Source organism: Mastigoproctus giganteus, chromosome 8, assembly GCF_048544385.1.
Source record: "Mastigoproctus giganteus isolate SK-2022 chromosome 8, ASM4854438v1, whole genome shotgun sequence".
Lineage (NCBI taxonomy): Eukaryota > Metazoa > Arthropoda > Arachnida > Uropygi > Thelyphonidae > Mastigoproctus > Mastigoproctus giganteus.
Window position 1 is genome coordinate 98,124,926 of NC_143582.1, and position 19,647 is coordinate 98,144,572.

At 37.1% G+C, this 19,647-nt stretch overlaps 1 protein-coding gene across 1 annotated transcript in view; it reads left to right on the forward strand.

The window, feature by feature from the left end:
- The window catches only part of LOC150081733 (uncharacterized), a 253,463-nt gene that overhangs the window by 160,452 nt on the left and 73,364 nt on the right, over positions 1-19,647 (forward strand). Inside the window, exons 24-25 of the mRNA XM_090378835.1 lie at positions 6,284-6,397; positions 7,973-8,107. Of these exons, the coding sequence (XP_090234961.1) occupies positions 6,284-6,397; positions 7,973-8,107 (249 nt within the window). The remainder of the gene's footprint in view (positions 1-6,283; positions 6,398-7,972; positions 8,108-19,647) is intronic.

The following is a 19,647-nucleotide window of genomic DNA, read 5'->3' on the forward strand; positions in this document are numbered from 1 at the left end:
AGATGCCATCACAGAGCTTTAAGTACAGAAACCACTGTCAGGAAGTGATCATGAAATCGTCAGTTGGAAGATGAAGATGTTGCAGTACTTAAAGGTAAAGTGTTTTAACTTCAGAGGGGGAGACTTTGACAGTTTAAAACGATGTACTGCATCTATGGATTAGGCTGATTGTCGAGGGAGGGCGAATATATTTGAATTATGTAATTCTTTTAAAGCAAAAATCACGGAATCCATGAACGCATACATACCATTAAGAAAAAATTGCAGAAGGAGGATGCCCAAATGGATGACTTGGGAGCTGGTCAGTCAAATAAAGCAGAAAAAGATAGCATGGGATAATTACAAGGCAATGAAAAGTATTGAAGCCTACAATAGGTACAAATTTATCTGTAATAGCACCACAAATAAAATTAGAGGACAACTTTGTACTCGAAGGAGATTCCTTTGGATTGAAGAAATGCCAACGTATCGCCAATTCATAAAGGCGGTTCTAAGAGTGAAGTTAGTAACTACACAATGGTTAGTCTCACTACAGTGGTAGTAAAAATCATAGAAGTAATGATTGAGAGTGCAATCCAGGGATATTTAAATAAATATGAATATATTTTAATTATGGAATACTTTTAAAGCATTTTGAAGGACACACACCAGGGCTTTAAGCGAAAATCACGTTTAACTAACTTAACAGGCTATATGGACACAGTCACTCATGAGCTGGATTTAGGGAATAATTTCTACATAGTTTATTTGGATTTTAGCATAGAATTTGACTCGGTCCCCCATGAGAGAGATTACTGTATAAGATTGAAGAGGTTGGGATTACTGGTAAGATGCTAAGATGTATTTCTGGGTGGCTGCAGAGCAGAAGGTTGTGATTAATGGATATTTTTCAGAAAGGTCGTCAAGAGCGGGCTCCCTCAAGGATCGGTTCCTGGATTATTGTTGTTTCTCATTTTCATACATGACATCGACAAAGGGATAGAGAAGGGGTAGTGTCAAAATGTGCAGAAGACTTAAACATTGGCAGAGTTGTTAATGATCAATCCCAAGCAGCACTCCTTCAGAATGACTTGAACAGACTTCAAATGTGGTCAGAGAAGTGGCAGCTATGTTTTAAGGGAAACAGCAACCCCTAAAATACATTATACCCTTGGTGGAGTTGAAATAAAAACAGTGGAGTAAGAAAGGGATCTGGGAGTTACGATATGGGCAGATATAAAGTTTTCTGACCAGTGTAAACAGGAGCCAGGAAAGCTCATTGTGTTCTATTGATGATTTATCGTACGTTAGCCTATAGAGATCGCATGGTCATAATCCCACGGGAGTTTTGCAACCAGGCACCTCAGATGTGACCTGATTGAGGTTTATAAGACTCTGAGAGGGATTAGTAAAATGAATGAATGTGGAATTTTCGCTAATATAAAGAATTTCAGAACTAGGGGCTATAAATTCAAATTACAGGGGTTGAGGTTTATATTAGATTGTAGGAAGTTTTCTTTTAGCCAGCGAGTCGTTGATTGCTGGAACAAGTCCCTCGCAAGTAATTGAGGTTGATAGTTTTCATAAATTCAACTGAATAATTATATGTGAAAAGAAAAGCACATAATTTGTATTTTCTTAACTACTTGGTGTATTTTTTTTTACCAGAGCAGCAAAAGGCTGTGGCTTCCTTGCACTATATGGAGAATACTATTGCTATAATAAATATGAAACCACATTGGCTTCTTACTAACAATCACGTAACGCAAGGAAGCGAGAGGGGACTAATAAATGCTACGACAAATTACGGGTTGTTGTGGTTGTTTTGGTGTTTATTGGCGCATTGACAACGGAGATCATAGTGCACCAGTTCATTTGTTATAGTATGTTCTCTGTATATAAATCTTGTTCGAATGTATGGAGGTTAAATATTTTCTGTGGTATTATATTATTATTTACAGTAGATGGGAGACGCTGATTGTTTGTATGAATCTAAAAATATCTGATATATGTTCCTTGTCACCCAAAAGATCTTTAAGGATGATGTTTTGATTTTCTTTATATAATGATGAAAAAATCTGTTGTAGATCATTTTCATAGGATAGGCAACCTATCAGTATATGTTTAACTGTTTGAATAGTATTGCATGCTTGGCATCTTGGGGGTTCTTCGCGCACGTAGTGGATAACCATGTGTGAAATGCTTATGTCCTATCCGCAGTCTGGTCAGAACAACAACTTCTCTCCTTGGTTTTATTTCATATAATTTACTCGATGTTTGTTTTTGCAAGAGTTCTTGCCATTGTGGATTCGATAGCGGTTTTCAATGATTGGCTTGTAGTCCTTATATGGAACTGCGAAAGATTGTTTCTGAAGGTTGTTGATTTTGCAATTCTGTCAGCTTCTTCATTTCCTTTTATCCCTTTGTGTCCTGGTATCCAGCAGAAAAGTATCTCCTGTTTTTCCTTTGTGAAGTCTGTTAGTATCTGCTTCTAGGGTACTGGTATGTGGTTCTGAAATGCTCTAGGACTATTTGAACTGCTACTAATTCTGAAGTGTAGAATCAGGGAGTTGGCGTGACAGTGTAACGCCTGAGAAAACTGCTAATGCTCCTACATGGTTATCCGATTTTGATCCGTCTGTGTATATCGGTACGTGATTGGGATATTGCATCCTATGTACTGCATGCAGTTGTTGAAAACTGATAAAATATTTTTATTCCAGTTTTGTGTGAAGGGTTCATAAGCTGTGGGATGGTGTATACATGGTGGTATTATATGTCCTTCTAGTTTTGCAGCATTATCTATTTTGAGATCACGTGTTAGCAGTAGCTCTGTTTGGCTAATGCCTAGAGGCTGATTTGCTTTTGCGGTTCCTTATGCGGTTCTTTATCCTCACTTCGGTGAGAATAAAGATGAACATCCAAGACGGATGTTCTCTTATGAGAGTTTTATCCTGTATGCATACAGTATTGCCAACTGTTGTCTCCTCAGGAACAGTGGTGGTTCATTAGCCTCTGTATAGAGACTGTATGTAGGGGATGTGCAGAAAACTCCTGTTGTTATTCGTAGAGCACTATGGTGGATCGGGTCTAACGATTTGAGGGCGCTCTTTTATGGATAACCGGTATAAACCGGTGATCCATAATCTATTTTTCACTTATTAGTGTTTGTAAAGGTTGAGCAGTATATAACGGTCTGTTCCCAAAGATGCTGTTGTCAAGACTTTTAAGAATATAGAGTTGTTGCATACATTTTATTCGTAATTATTTTATATGTTCTGCGTAGGTCAACTTCTTATCAAGAATGAGTCCAAGAAATGTTACACTTTACTTAACTAGTAGTATGTGACCTTGTAGTGTTAGTTCAGATTCAGAGTGCAAATTTAGTTTTCTGAAATGTATGCGGACTGTATTTTGTTGTGATATTCTAAACCCATTTTTCTAGGCCCAATTACTGATATTATTAATTGCGCATTGTAGTTGTCTTTCTATTGTTCCCATATTTTGTGTTAGTACGAAATAGTGAAGTCATCTACATATAGTGCATATGACGCAGTGGGTGGCAGTTGTTTTGTGATACTTTTTATTTTTATAACGAATAATATGTCCCTAAAGACAGACCCTTGGGGAAATTCCTTCTTCTTGGTTATATGATTTTGACATGGTGTTCTGTACTCTACCTTAAAATATTCTATTTTTCATGAAAAATTAATTTGGATTACTAGTGGTAAGTGTCCTCTGAGTCCCATATCATGGATGTCTTGTAGTATATCGTGTCTCCATGCTGTGTCATAGGCCTTTTCTATATCAAAAATACAGAAACCATATGTTTTGGGGTTATAAATGCATCTCTTACGTCTGCTTCTATTCGTACAGCGTGGTCTAATGTGGCTCTATTATGTCCAAACTCGCATTGCATACTGTTGAAACAGTTGGTCGTTTCTAAATACCAGACTAATCTTTTGTTAATTATCTTCTCTAGAACTTTGCTTAAGCAGCTAGTGAGGGCTATCGGTCGATATCAAGTTAAGGGTGTTTGAACGAATATTACGTTAACATTTTTTTTTTTATTTAAGAAATTAAATAAGTAATATTACTTTATTCTGAAGTGATATTCCCCCCCCCCCCATGATTGTTAAATATCTGGTCTTTCTAGGTTTGAATGACCCAAAAAAGGAGATCTCTTGGGAAACTCAACACTGTGCTGTCATTTTCTTACTTGATATTTCTTTTTTCTGCTGTAAGAGTACTTCTTGATATTACTATTGGATGGATGGCTATATTGGATACTGGCGTCTGTGGGCATAGGAAGGACATGAAAGTTGATCAGTTATAATGGTTTAGGAGTATGATACTTCCCATATAGAATTTTGCAAAGAAGAAACTTGAGATCAGTGAGGGTTATTCTTATATTAAGATTTTTGAGACGAAAGTAAACAGAGTGATTGATAATAATATCTCTGGTAGAACAGTGCATCCCTGTAGGAGAGGTAGACTTGCGAAGTTACTGAGCAACTTCGAGGATTTTCGAGTGGATCTACCCGGAGTTGAATTTGGTTCGATGAATTTGAAATGGATGAGCAGGTAGAGGTTGATGTCATCAGAAAACGTGGAAATTTGAATTTGAGAATCGTGATACTACTTGAAGAAAGTCATTGATGAAGACAGAAGAGATCCTAGGGAACCCCCTTTGGGAATTCCAATAGTCGGGGAGAAAGATTTTGATTCAGCATTGTTGACAATAATAATATGTCACCTCTAAAGTAAGTAGCTTTAAATCCAGCGAAGAAAAGGGACCTGGATTTCATAACCCTTCAATTTGCTAACAAGAATATTGTGTGGAACCTTATCAAATGCACTCTTTATATCCATAAAAACGACATCCACTAGTTCACACAGTCACACACGTTTAATTTCACTTATGCTTCTTAAAATAAAGTTCAATAGAGTTGAATTTTAACTTAAAATATAGTTGCTTTGCGTCGCAAAAATCGCAAAGTTATAGAAAAACTTGTGGAATTAAATCTGTTTAAGTGCAATGTCTAGTTTTTAAAAATGATTCTGAAGCAAAGAGGAAATTCGAATCCGGTGCTTCTAAAAGCAAAAACATGAAAGGTGAATTTATGTAGTTGGTATACTGAATTCTAACTGCATTTACTGGTCTGCATGCCGATTATTTTCAGACCAACAGGCCGTTGCTGTATTACATTTATGTGACTGGAAACATGTGAGCACCGTGTTAGAAAGGCATGAAAATAATATAATTCATATAGAATCCATGTCAACATTTCTTTATTTGAAGAAACGTCTTACTGGCAGGAAAAACCATAGATCACGAGAATCGACCACTCATTTCAGAAAGCAAAAAGACACTGGCAAGATTTACCGGATAGGTTGATATCTATTACTCGGATTAGCCAAGGGGAAACATTATTTTCTGAACTTCGAGCTGCATTTACATCTCAAAGTTCATGGAAGTTTGTAAGTTTCAGTAAAATTAATTTCTAAATATGATCCAGATAAGTCACCGTAAATTCCTGATAGGGAATGAAACGATGTTGAGTAACGTTATCTTGAAAAAAAGGAAGATTCAATGACAAAAATTTATCGGATCCCCAAAATGCAAAAAATTCAAACCTAAATTTCAATTTCTCAGCACAAAAATGCCTGTCTATTGGGGTCGCTATGCTTTACTAGTTGTTGATCCCCTGTCCATGATATACTCTACCAATTTAGTTAACTATTGCAATACGCTTAAGAAACAACGATAAGAAAGACAGATGGCATTTTTGTGGCTCTGTCTTTCTTATGGTCATCCTTAATGATTTTAAACTGGTGTTGCGTCATGACAACGTAACATTTAATACGCCACTGGGAATACTGAAACATCAATCAGAATCCAGGCCTGGCCCTACTTCAAAACTTTCTTCTCTTTGATCCCTTAAATTGGCAACGTTTTTCAGACTTTAAGCAGAAGATCGCTTCATTTTATGCCCGATTGTTGGTTGGTTGTTATTGTCCTGCGTATTAGAGAAAGATCTGAAGATTTAAGTGTTATTTTACAAGGGACATAAACAGAAAGTCGATTTATTTATTATTTTATTATAAGAAGAGTGTCATACTGTACATTGAACAGAATTACTTCACGTGAAAAAATAATGTATGTAGTTTATGGCCTATTCCAGTTTTCGCGAATTCAAGAATATTTGCGCAATCTTTGGTTAAAAACAACAGTGCTATGATTAATAAAGAAAATAAATAACTAATTTCCCCATAATAATCACATATATTTGTTTCTTTACAGTGGGGTGGCAACCTGGTAACAATGAAATGGTGGGATGACGCATGGCTGAACGAAGGATTTTCAACTTTCATAAAATACAAAGCTCTGGAAGCTATGGAGCCAACGTGGGCTGCTGTAAGTAAACTCGCTTTTACTTTCTGAATACGTGCTCGTTTCTGAATATTTTAACTCGTTAAAATATTCAGAAACGAGTATTCTATTTCCTTTTTCTCTAATGATGAGAATTGTCTAAAGTATCACTTACGAGTAGTTCATATTATTGAACTTAAATCACAACTTAGAGCTCCACAAATGTAACTTAGTTCAAGATCATACAGTTTTGTACTACATATTAAATAAAGGCAATGCATAAGGAGTGTACCCGACCGGGCTAGCCGGGTAGGTAAAGTGCCTTCCTGGCAACCCAAAGGTCGCGGGTTCGAATCCCGCCTCGTGCTTGCATCAGAATAGAAAATGCAAAAACCTTGGGAGGTGCAATATGGCCACAGAAGCCGATGCGCCAACAACTAACAAAAAATAAATAAATAAACCTAGGGATCTTTAGTGACATAGAAATGGCACATGGAGACCGATCGTTTATAGAACATATTCATAGTTGTGTCTGACATGTGGTTCTTGGGTAGGACGTGATCAACTATCAAGAAGGGTGTCCGGATAAGAATAGTAGGGCAGTGTATATGGAAATGATCTGCCTTGGCTGGATTCTGTCTCATCTAAGTATTTATTCACTTCCAACCGTGTATAATCGTGTACTAACCTTTGCAAGTTCTTTATGCCAAATTTACTTTTAAGCACTACAACAATTTACATGTTTGCTTTAAAAATTTCGCAAAATACAGTATACGTAGAAATTCAGGCCACGTTCCTCATCATATAAACGAACACCAATTGAACTGAAGTTTATTAAGAATGCTGGAGAGTGTCAAAAATATAAAGTACTACTTTATATTTTTAGTTATATGATATAGGAAGAGATAATCTATCATACATCATCAAAACCGTTCTTGGCTATATGTTTGCTCACGATATTGGCCTCCAATCTTTCATCAAAAATGCATAATAATTCGTAAAGTCAAATCAGGAATCGAGTTACATTGTATTAACCAAGAACATAACGCGATCTGTGCTACTCTCAACCAGGAATCGAGTCATATTAACCAGAATTTTTGCGTTAATTTTTAAATACGAAATTAAGTATTCATGAGTTTAGGCAAATAACTAACTGACATTGTAAATCAGGATATTATAAACACCACGATAACACATATATATTTTTTTCGACCTTTGTATGTTTAATTTAGTAATGAAATATTTTTAGAAATTTGACTTTATTTAAAAATATTTCAGAATCAAAGTAGTCGCGGAATAGTCGAAAATCTTGGTTTGTTTTAAAAGGATCAGCAAAATTTAAAGATCATATTTTTTTAGAAGAACTTAAAGGTCATATTTCTGTCCAATGAATGAATGTTTCTCAGTCCAGAAACACGGATTGATTTATTGGGCAAAAATACAAGTACACGATAAATAAACACTAAGTAACTGTCGACTGAGAATCTTTCCATCTGTCATGCAAAATGGATCACCAACCACTTAACTCATTTAAGAGTACTACTAACAAACTAGTAACTGTTGCCCACGTACCTTTTCAATTTTAAAGGTTTTCCTTTCTTAAAGTGATTGTCTTTTCAGATGGATCTCTTCCTTACCGAACAAATGTACCACGTACTTGAACACGATGCCAAGATATCGTCGCATCCATTGATTCAACCAGTGGACGACCCAACAGAGGTCACAGAAATATTCGATTTCATTTCCTGTAACAAGGTAAATTATTATATTATTAATACTCATATTTTAAAATAAAATATTAAGGCTTAAATTAACGTATTTGCTTAAAAAAGAAAATAAAATCAATTCCGTGATCTCTAAGTGCTGGACAGAGCTGTCGCTGTTGGTTGACATGGAGTCTAAATGGCTGATTAAAGTTATTATTCAAATGCAATATTTTAAAATTATTTTATTGCAGATGATTCAATTAATGAATACAGCACTGACACGAAGTCGATCATTTTTAGTGATGGTCATGTTGATCAGTGTCTTTAGTGTATTTAATGGTGCGTGTAACACCAATTAGCAACGAGTTTGAGTTTTTCTTGCCTAAAAGTATGTACATAAACTAAAGTAACTGTATTTTATGGACTTAAAGTTTGATTAATACTATACAATAAATACTTATTAATGATTAACGTATAATAATATCAGTGCACGCAGGTTGGAAAAAAAAGCCTCTGTTGTGTACCAGTAAGAAGAGGAAACTAAGAGTAGGCTACAAAACACGTCTCATATTGCTAAGCAAGTCATTACAAGCTGCCTAAGTCATGCACTTGCATTTCAAATAAGAAGCTGTATTTCTTAACTATGGTGCTGTTTATTTGAAACACGCTATTATGTAAATCAATGGTTTTCAACCGGGGTGCCACGTAATTTGGATTTAAGTTACTTAAACTTATTATATATTTTTTTAATTTATGTTTATTTCATTATAAAGAGGTGTACAGTATCTTTTTAATTTTGTGGTGATCTATGATTGATGTTTACTTAGTTTGCCTCTATATAAAGAATAAAATTATTATATACTGTATATATATATAAAATTTATATTATGAAATGTAATTTTTATAATTATATTATTGTATTAAAAAAAGGTTGAAAAGAACTGATGTAAACGGTCAACTCGCTGACATCCATTGGTAGGCAAGCGAGCACACAAAGTCTGCCAGTTAGAAGTTATCACAACCCAGGGATGAAATAGTTCCACATTATGAGAAATGCTAAATAGCTTCAATAATTCACAGCTCTCCAATGTCTGAAGCTTTTGCTATAACTTGACTTCATTATAGTAGTTAAAAGTAAATATTACCCCCTTCAAAGAGTTTTGCTAAAAAAACTCTTTTATCTCAATAAATACATGTGTTATGCTGTCTTGTTATGCTGACTTATTATCAGGTTTATAAAACATTAACATAAAAAACTATATTAATCACTCGCTGTCATGTTAAATCATTATCAAATAAAGTGAGTCGGCATTGCATTACTATAAAAGACATTTTCCTTCAAGAGGCAGTATTGAATATTATTATACGTCCACAACACAAACAGCTTTTTAATCTCAGTCTGTGCTCGAAGGGAAGAACGAAGTAAGCATTCCATCGATAACCTATCAATAAGCGGGTACCGTAGAGACTGCTTATTATAGGAACTGCTATGGGAGGGAGTGTCGCGCAGCTTAGGCGCATCACTTAGACTATATCAGAGGATATGTATTATTTCTTTGCAATTCTGTGTATTCTGTGGTCGATTTGCGTGCTTCCTGGAAGTAAAATAAGAATTTCTGGAAAGGAACCTGAATTTGGAGCTAGGAGCGGCCACAAGCAAACCTGTTTTCCACAGCACACACTGTAATGGTGTGAAATGCATGCCGAAAATTTTCACTGACGAGCTACAGACCATAAGACTTTGATAAGAAAAACAAATACATCAGGTGCAATTGTTTTCGTTATGGAAGACTTGAGCGATGGTGAAAACGTACACACTCTGACTGCTGAACAATAGAAATCGATCCGCATAAGCTAAGAGTCATGCTACAAGCCCTTCCAGTTTGATGGGTATGAAGGAGGTATGGAGAACGCCTAATACCCGCCCTCGTGTGTAGCACAGTTGTATAACCGTTCTTCCCACCCGGGTGCAAAAGACCCAACTTGGAATCCGTACGCGAGGAATTTTTATGGGCCTTTTACATAAGGTGGCTGAATTAGTCGGTCTCTGACGAAGGCAGCGTGATTTTTTCCAGCAAACTGTGGTTTTTCCTCCAACAAATCATCGACCACAGAATTCATATATATACGGTGCAATATGACCTAAGTTGCTGATACACCTAAAACAACAACCAATTTACTACCCAAGGACGTTTTCTCAGCTGTCAAGCTGGAAACAAAAGGAGGTTTCCTAGTCCCGGGATATTTCTCTTGGTGTGAACTGGTTGCAATTTCAGAGAATACCATTAATGCAACATTGTACACTGATGTTCTGATTGGCGACGCTCTCTGCGGTGTACTTTTTTTTTTATGAGAGCGGCTTTTACACCTGCCAGAAAGACAACGCATGTGCCAGAAAGGCACGTACCATATCGCAAATCTAGGAAGAATTTATAAGAGAATAATATCAGAACTTCGCAGTTGAATCACACGTCGACGGCTGACAGCGCTATTTCGGAAGGTGTGTCATCTAGGTGGAATTTGCCAATGGTCACTTTTTACGATGAAGTTCGAAATGGACCTCAGACTTTTTCCTACTAAGCGCATTGATCAATTTCTGTTCATTTTTATAAAATTAATTTGATCTAATTTACTCTCGTTGTTATAACATTTATTTTAATTTTATTTATTCCCATAACTTCCTCCTATTTTATTATTCTTATACACTAATTATTCATTTCTTGAATCTTATAATCATTATTGTAATTACTGACTTGTAACCAATGTTAACCCCGGTAGAACCTTGCCGTCAAGGGGTGAGGGGGGGGGATTGCTATCTCCAACTGAATAAACAAATAAATAAATGAAATACAGAATTATGGCAATGTAAACACGGCTGTTTTCGTTAGTGAATAGAGCACCGTTCTACGAGAGATTAGCAGAAAGTCTTCAATGATGAACTGAAACAGTCATCATGGCAAGCTAATACGCTATTAACTTCTTTGAACAAATGTTTTGTTCGTGATATGTGATTTGTTCGTAAATGTAGTTTCTCCTTTTTCTGAAACTGAATTCGATAAGACTCTAAATATCAACATTCCAGTTGAGACCTCTTACTCCGCTCATTCCCATTCAAGGACAACGTCTAACCTCACTCATGGAATTTAACATTTTACCGAAGTAATTTAGACTAAACTCTCACGTTCAAAACTGACACATATCTTATCAAAATAATGCTTAACAATTTCTAATTGAATGTTATTTTAAAATGCGTAAGTATTTATATATATTTTGGAATCCAGTATGCTGCTAATCTCCAAGTAGCATAGATTGGCTCTTATCAGAGACGTATATTTGCTATAGAACCTTAGATACTTAAGTGGGCCTAGAAACATGTGTAAGTTTCCAAATTCTTCTATGTTCTTCTTCACAATGTCTCTTAAGATTTGGTAGGACAGAGTATGCTCTTATTTATGTTGATAATATAACCCCTATTATTGAATAATAGGGTTTATATTATCAAGAATAAACAAACAGCTCTTTTCTGTCAGCTATTAATCTAGAAATGAGCCAAAAAGCTTGTTAGATTATTCCTTCCTTTTGTTAGATTGTTAATAGGAATGACTTGTTGCATATTTTTCTCAAAAAATTTCCTACTGCAATTTTTTTCTCACACATCACCATTAACAGGCGAATTGACTCGAATGTTAATCATACTATTATTTTAAGTTTATCGGATCTTCTTTTAGTATTTATGGAAGTGAATTGATTAAAACTGACAAAATAAAGTTAGAATGCCAAATTAAATGACATGAAAAGAAACTAAATGTATGGGTGGCACCATCTCACCGTTTAGGATTGCTACTAACACAGGTTGATCTCCTAGCCAAAACTTCATTGTTATATAAATGTATTCTCTTCAAATAGGTCTCTGGGGTTGGGAATATTCATTGGAAATATTCATATCCATAATAACTGCACAATCATACATCAACCGTTATTAAAATTATAAATACTGTAGTGTTATGTTATATTAAAATAATGATGTAGATAAATGAAATAAATAGAATGATAAAATTCCACCGGATAAAACTAATAAAAAGGTAACTGTCTGTACAATAAAATATGAAATTTTAAACTGCAAAGAATTATTTACAATAAAACAATGTAGATAAAACACAGGATGATAAAAGCGCTAAAACACCGTAGTTTTCAGAGGCATCCGCCTCCTTTTTCAACAGTGAGGTTTATCGTACGGCACATCCTTAAATATCAGCAGGCTCAAGGTTCTCAGCACGTGGTTCTACAGGAGCATGAGCAGTATTCTCCTCATGTGCACTGGAACCGGAAATGGCTCGGGAGCGTGCCAGGCGGAACCGCTCATCCAGTCCAAGAACCACCGCCTCGAAGAGGGGGATGAATGTGGATTCCCCTGTCTCTATTAATGGTATTGCTCTCAGAGGAACAAATCCGCAAGCTCTCGAGCCATTTGCGGTTCCAAAATCTATGTGCCCGGTCGACGATAACAGCTTCGTCCGGGAAGATTTGATGGTGCTCCTCCCAAAAATGTTCTGCCACAGCAGACTTCCTATAATCAGCGGTCTTTATCGCGTTCATATGCTCCCCCAAACGATCTTTGAACCGATGTTTCGTTTCACCAACATAATATTCCCCACAATCCGGGCACCTGATCTTATACACGATCCCACTTGTAAATTCCCTTGGTATGGGGTCCTTGACCTGTGATATTAGGGCATTGTTGGATAGGACTGGGTCGCATTGCAGCACCCCAGAGGATAGAAAAGAAGAAATTAAACGTGTCACAGCGGATCTCAGAAAATGCGGCTATCCCCAGAAGATCATAGATAAATACAATTTGTATATCCGAGGAGCGGAGCACGTACGAAGAAAACCATTTACACCAGTTGCCACCGCATACATTCCCTACTATCCGGGCCTAACTCAGCGTATAGCTCGAGTATTGCGCGATTGCCAGACACGCTGTGTGCAGCTTCCAGGGCGGAGGTTGCACACAGTTGTGTCACAGGTCAAGGACCCCATACCAAGGGAATTTACAAGTGGGGTCGTGTATGACATCAGTGCCCGAATTGTGAGGAATGTTATGTTGGTGAAACGAAACGTCCGTCCAAAGATCGTCTAGGGGAGCATATGAACGCGATAAAGACCGCGCACTATGGGAAGTCTGCTGTGCCAGAACATTTTTGGGAGGAGCTCCATCAAATCTCCTCAGACGAAGCTGTTATCGTCGACCGGGCACATAGATTTTAGGACCGCAAATGCTCGAGAGCTTGCGGATTTGTTCCTCTGAGAGCAATACCATTAATAGAGACAGGGGGAATCCGCATTCATCCTCTCTTCGAGGCGGTTGTTCTTGGACGGGATGAGCGGTTCCGCCTGGCACGCTTCAGAGCCATTTCCGGTTCCAGTGCACATGAGGAGAATACTGCCAATGCTATTGAACCAAGTGCTGAGAACCGTGAGCCTGCTGATATTTAAGGATGTGCCGTACGATAAACCTCACTGTTGAAAAAGGAGACGGATGCCTCTTAAAGCTACGGTGTTTTAGCGCTTTTATCATCCTGTGTTTTATCTACATTGTTTTATTGTAAATAATTCTTTGCAGTTTAAAATTTCATATTTTATTGTACAGACAGTTACCTTTTCATTAGTTTTATCCGGTGGAATTTTATCATTCTATTTATTTCATTTATCTACATCATTATTTTAATATAACATAACACTATTTATAATTTTAATAACGGTTGGTGTATGATTGTTCAGTTATTATGAATATAAATGTATTATCCTAGTTATAAATATCTATTTTTTTTTTTTTTTTTTATTTCTCATGAAGACCATAGTTTCTAGAAAGTTGCAGCAATTACGTGAAATTCTTTTGCAACTGATCTCGCCTTCCTTCTTACACCAGCACAAAGATTTCAAGGTCGCGTAACATAATATGCTTGCTAACGGCACTGTGATAAAAATTCTACTTCCCACAAGTGTGTATATCGATTGTTAGCGGAATAAATCCTTTTGTCGTTATTTACTGCGAGCGCCTGCTCACGCAACCTTAAATGATCTCATTACGACACAGTTGCTACATTATATAGCGCTACCGTTCTACTTTTATAACGTTACTTTATACTAACTCTCTATAAAGGTAACAGAAAATTTCTTACATATACCATCCGAGATCAAGCTCCTGCTTAAACCCCTTCAGTATCCAAAAGGGGAAAAAAACTGAAAGTAACAATCAGACACAACGCCTGAACTAAATATACTAGAAATCTGAAAAAGTTGCAGGTAATCTGTTTTAATAGGATATTTCAAATATCCCCACAACCAAAAATCTGTTGCAGTTAGGTCCGGTAACCTTGTAGGCCAGGGATGTGGAACATGGCAACTTATAATTCGCAATTCCTTGAAAGTTTCTGGTAACAGCTGTGTGACATTGTTGCCAATACGTTACGTAGCTATAACTATACTATATAAAAATTAAGCGGCCATTAAAGCCATGTTCGTTAATCTCGGACAGTTTTGGTTCGCAAAAGTAGGCTTAGATATCGCGTGTTATTAGTTTTAAAACACCCTCGATTGTTAATGGTTTCAAAGAAAATGGACCAATAATAGGACGATACAAATTAAGATAATTAAAGTGTGGAATAATTCCTAAACGTGTACATGAGGGTTTTCTCCAGACAAATATAAACGCTGTGTCTATCACCGATCCATTAAGAAAAGTATACTTCATCCAGCAATACGATGTTAATAACCCTTCTGGATCCTTCGTGACCTTGTCAGTCAGCCATCAAAAGAAATCACGACAGGTATGATTCGCTGTTCCAATCGACGCAGAAGTATGATTTTATACTTCACTCTCTTCCTGGTTGAGGGAACAAAGGTTTTCCCAAAAGTGGAAGAAATAAAACATCCTAATATTGAGTCAAAACTTTCCCAATTTGCATCTTAATTTTTCCATAAGAAGCTGTGGACGTTATTTTATAGGTAATCCATGCTTCATTTTCATCTGCGGTAATTGTTTCTTCAAATGTATCGTCTTAAGTTAATGTTCTTTTCGTTGTGCTTTTTTTTTTTTTTTTCCAGTTTCGTTAGATATACCATCCTTTACAAACTGCTTTATTAACTTAAATTTGTTATTAAATGGAGATCACGAGACTACAGAAAGTACTTGAAGAAGGTTAAAAAATAATTTAGAAAATTTTGAACGCTTTAGCTCAAATATTACACTTCAACAGAAAGTATTAAAATAATATGATACTTTCTGAACCCGGTTCAAGGCTGTCTTTGCGTAGCCTCTGTTTTATTGTACTGTTTCTCCTAAAAATGTAGTGTGCCAAATTTTTGTGAAGAAGGCAATCAATAATGATATGCTGGACCGTAATCTGAGCATAACAATGAGGACAGAAAGGTAGACTTGGGGGCAGTAAGCAGATATGAGGAATGAGTAAAGTGTGTGGTGTATTCGAATTAATGCAAGAATGACCTCTTCTTTTTTAGTTAACCAAAAACTGGATCGCTAGGACCTCGTTCTGGTTCAGTTTGTAGGAGTTTCTAGCCATCTTGAAACTCTAGATGTCTTAACGATTAGGGCCATTACAAGTATGCTCTAATCCGTTAAAGGAACTTTGAAGTAGTATCAATATACTCTTCAGTATATCTATGCGCACAATCAGCCCTTTCGTTTTCGAATATGACAACGTGGCTTGAGATCACGCAAAATTTCACAACTTGCATTTCCTCAGTAAGACTGATCATCGAGGACTGGATGTGTCCAAATAGATGGTTTTGACATTTTTCTGTTCGCTGTAATATAAAAATGGTACTGAGAAAATTCACTAAAAATATGCTGCCCAAAAACTGTTCAGATTGATCTGATTCCAGGGCCAGTTGTATTGTACAGATTTGCAGTAAAATTTCTATGCTCCAGAGCAGTCGAATGATGATTACTGATGATAGAAGAACAACAGCACCAATAGGCTGGAACTGTCCACGTATGTATCTGTTTTGTTGTGAGAGGGTGGCCTTTCCGCATATTTGTAGGGTTAGACAGCATATTGGGGGATGGCAGAACAGTAAACAGTGATGACTAATTTATAAAAATCAAGCTGCTAGTTTCGAGCAAGGAGTGAAGTTATGTACCAATCGTTTGATTTACTGATGGATGAACAGCATAAAGACTTTCCTAGCTAGGTGGAAATAAGTAACTACAGTTTGAAGGAATCCGTTGACTTAATCTTAATGGCATAATTGAAAAGAAGAGTCCGATGTCGGAGAGACAGTGGTGGAACATGAGCCTCTATATAGAGATGCCGAACAGATGATGCCCAGTTAGATCCTACAGAAATGCTTTACGCATTTCTGTAGGACCCAACAGATGGAATACAAAGACTTTAAGGAGCTAGGTTTGGCGTAGTTGTATACTAAAATTGATAATCTAGTCATGATCGTACTGTACTATAGTGCGATATAAGCAGAGATGAGTGTGGCAATCATAACTCCATAATGTGGCAGATAATACTTTCAAGGTGTTTAAATGTTTTAAACAGCTGGTTCGAAGTTGTTTTATGTGATTCAGGAAGGTTAATTTTATGTTCAGGTTTAGGCCAAGAAATCTAATACCGGAAACAATAGGCACCACCCGTTCATCTACTTCTAGGACCAGATAATTATAGATACTATGTGTTTTTATAGAAGTGAATGGCGACATTTTTGAGTACATATACAGTTAAAAACAGAGTGCCGCTGGAGCTGGTGGGACGCATAGACACAATTTTGACACAATTCATAGACACAATTGTTTGTTATGAAACTACCAGTCGAATAGCGGGAATAGAACGGGAGAACATAAAGAGAAATCGATGGCTGAGAGTTCTAGTATTTAAATCTAATTTTTCCAAAATTTGTTCTCATTTATCATGGTAATGTGGTTTTTCTCCAAGAAACTCTGATTTTTCATTCAGAAAACAGTAGATCGACCACAGAACACACATCAATGTGCACCCCACCAGCACTCTGTTTTGAACTGTATATTTAAAATTATCGCAGTTAATTTCTATGAAAAATCATAGTCTCTATCCTGATCTGGTCTTAGAAATGGATGAACATGTGATGCCTATTATTTCCGGTATCAGATTTTTTATGCCCGATCACCCCCACAATTGATGATGACCATTAACATCTGCATAAGACCTTGTAGGATATCTTGATTAGGGGAAAATACAAAGAGACAACAATAAGCATAAAATTTAGAGAAATGCAAAAGTTGCAGCAACTTAGATCGTATTGTCTCGTATATCTAATATGTATATGTGAATTGCACGTGTTCTGTGGTCGATCTGCTGTTTGCTAGACCAAAAACAGGAGTTTCAGGGAGAACCCGACTAACTCCGCCACGTTGTGAAAAACATCCATAAACGTTCCTCGCGTCATTGATGGGATTCGAACTCGGGTCTTTTCCCGGTGTGGGGGGGGGATAGGTTCGTGCTTATACCAACTGTGCTATCCGCAAGGGCGAGGAAACGTGGGAAATTGACCAAAATGGCAACTCCTCCTCCATGAGGCGAATTAGCCACTTCATTAAACACACAACCCTTTCTATAAATGACTGTGTGTGTGGGGGGGGGGGAAATATTATTTAGCTTTTTTTTGTTGTGTTTTGACTTTGACCCTACTGAAGTCACAAGCCCACTCCACAAAACGCAAATCTGACTGCAATTCACAGAAAATTCTAGATTCTCGGGTGTGTGAAGCGGGTGTTAGCAGAACATTAAAGACACATTTTTTCAATAAAAATCTCAAAACATCATTTACAAAAAAACAAATAATTACATACAAGCATACCAATTTCCATATATTTGAACCATACTACAGTACAATACACACTCTCTCTCTCATCATCTATGCTCATGGCCATTTTCCTTCCGTTACAAATTATTAACATCAGTTTGTATCAGTTCTATCTTACTTATTATGAATCATCAAGGATTACTCAATCATTCTCTTCCACTACCAATTTTAATCACTTACATCAGTAAAATTCATTTCAACTCTTATTACTCTTTCTATATGTATTTTATTTTACCTTTAACTCATGAGTGTATTACAACTGGCATCCTCTTACCTCAAAAATATTCACTATAGTTACCCATTCTATTTTTATTTTTTTTTTACATTCTTATCATGTTAGGGATATGAGACCCAAGGGTTCAATACCCCCTACATAGTCGTAGAAGGGTTTCTTCTCATAGAGGTCCTTTTCTGATGGAGCCTCCAATAACCACAGGTCCCCTGAAGCGCCCTTACAGAGATTACTTTTATGTCTGAGTGCGAGAGACCTAATAGTAAGTTGGCAGAAGTTTCAGACCACACTCCGCGATATGAAACTGTGATAGGAGAAACTACTGGTCTATTACCTTGACTTTCTTGGACTTGACGTTTCAGATGATCATTCATGTCGTATTTTCTCGCCTTGAGCCTGTGTGATGCTCCAAGGCCACTTCCCGCACCGACGATTTGAGCATCTTTGATGAAGTGCTGTTCCCCCTAGTGCATATGATGTCAGGCTTACGAATACCTTCCACAGTTGAGAATCTACTCCTCCAAGAAAGAGTCCTCCAAGCCCTCTAAACTAGCCGGTTGTTGACTATGGCCACCACAGCGGTCATGCCGTTCCACACGCTTGTCATGGGCCCGGTGACAGCGGAGTGCAATATGGGCCAGGGACTCTGCTGCATTGCAGCCTCCCCTACAATTTCGACCCGAGGATCGTCCTTTAGATGTCCTGGAGAGGGTAGGAAGAGCATTTATACGGGTCCTGAGCAACTCAATATACTCATGGCCAGTCAAGAACCGGGTCCCATCCCCGACCCACTGATGTTGGGCAGAGACGAAGGAAGACTCCTGCAAAGTTCTACCATCAATTGAGCTATATAATAGGTTTTTCCACCTTGTTATCATTTATTATTTATTATTAATTATCAAGCATTTATTATTAATTATCAAGTTTCCGTCATAGTGAAGCTTAGTCACACTCCTCTTCACTCTCTCTTAGGAAGTCATTCCCTTTACCACCCTTACGTTATTTCATAATCATCAGCATTCATAACAAATTATCTCAGTCTTAGTAACTAACTTGCCTAATACAACAGGAATGTTCTTTTTTTTAAAGAGATTATCACTCAGTTCCTTACAGAGCTAGGTTATGAGTCCTTGAGTTCAGAATTCGAGGAAAAAAAAAACAGGAACAGACTTACGTTCCGGAATGGCCGCTACTTCCAATTTCCTTGCGTTCAGGCTTCCTTCGTGGCAGACAGGCTTTCTTTCATTTCCTGGGCACTCTGCTTTCCTTAGTGGTGTACAGGCTTTCTTTCTCTTCTTGGCTCACATATCTGCATAACTGGCCATTTCTCAACGGCCGGACCCTAGACACCAGTGTAACAAAAGTTCGGAGGTACATCTTGCGATTTCGTTGCTAGTGACGCCGATCACCCTATCACAGCCCTCCGATGCCGAACCAGGCTTTCTTTCTATTCTTGGCTCACTTATCTGCTCAACTTTCAACGCACA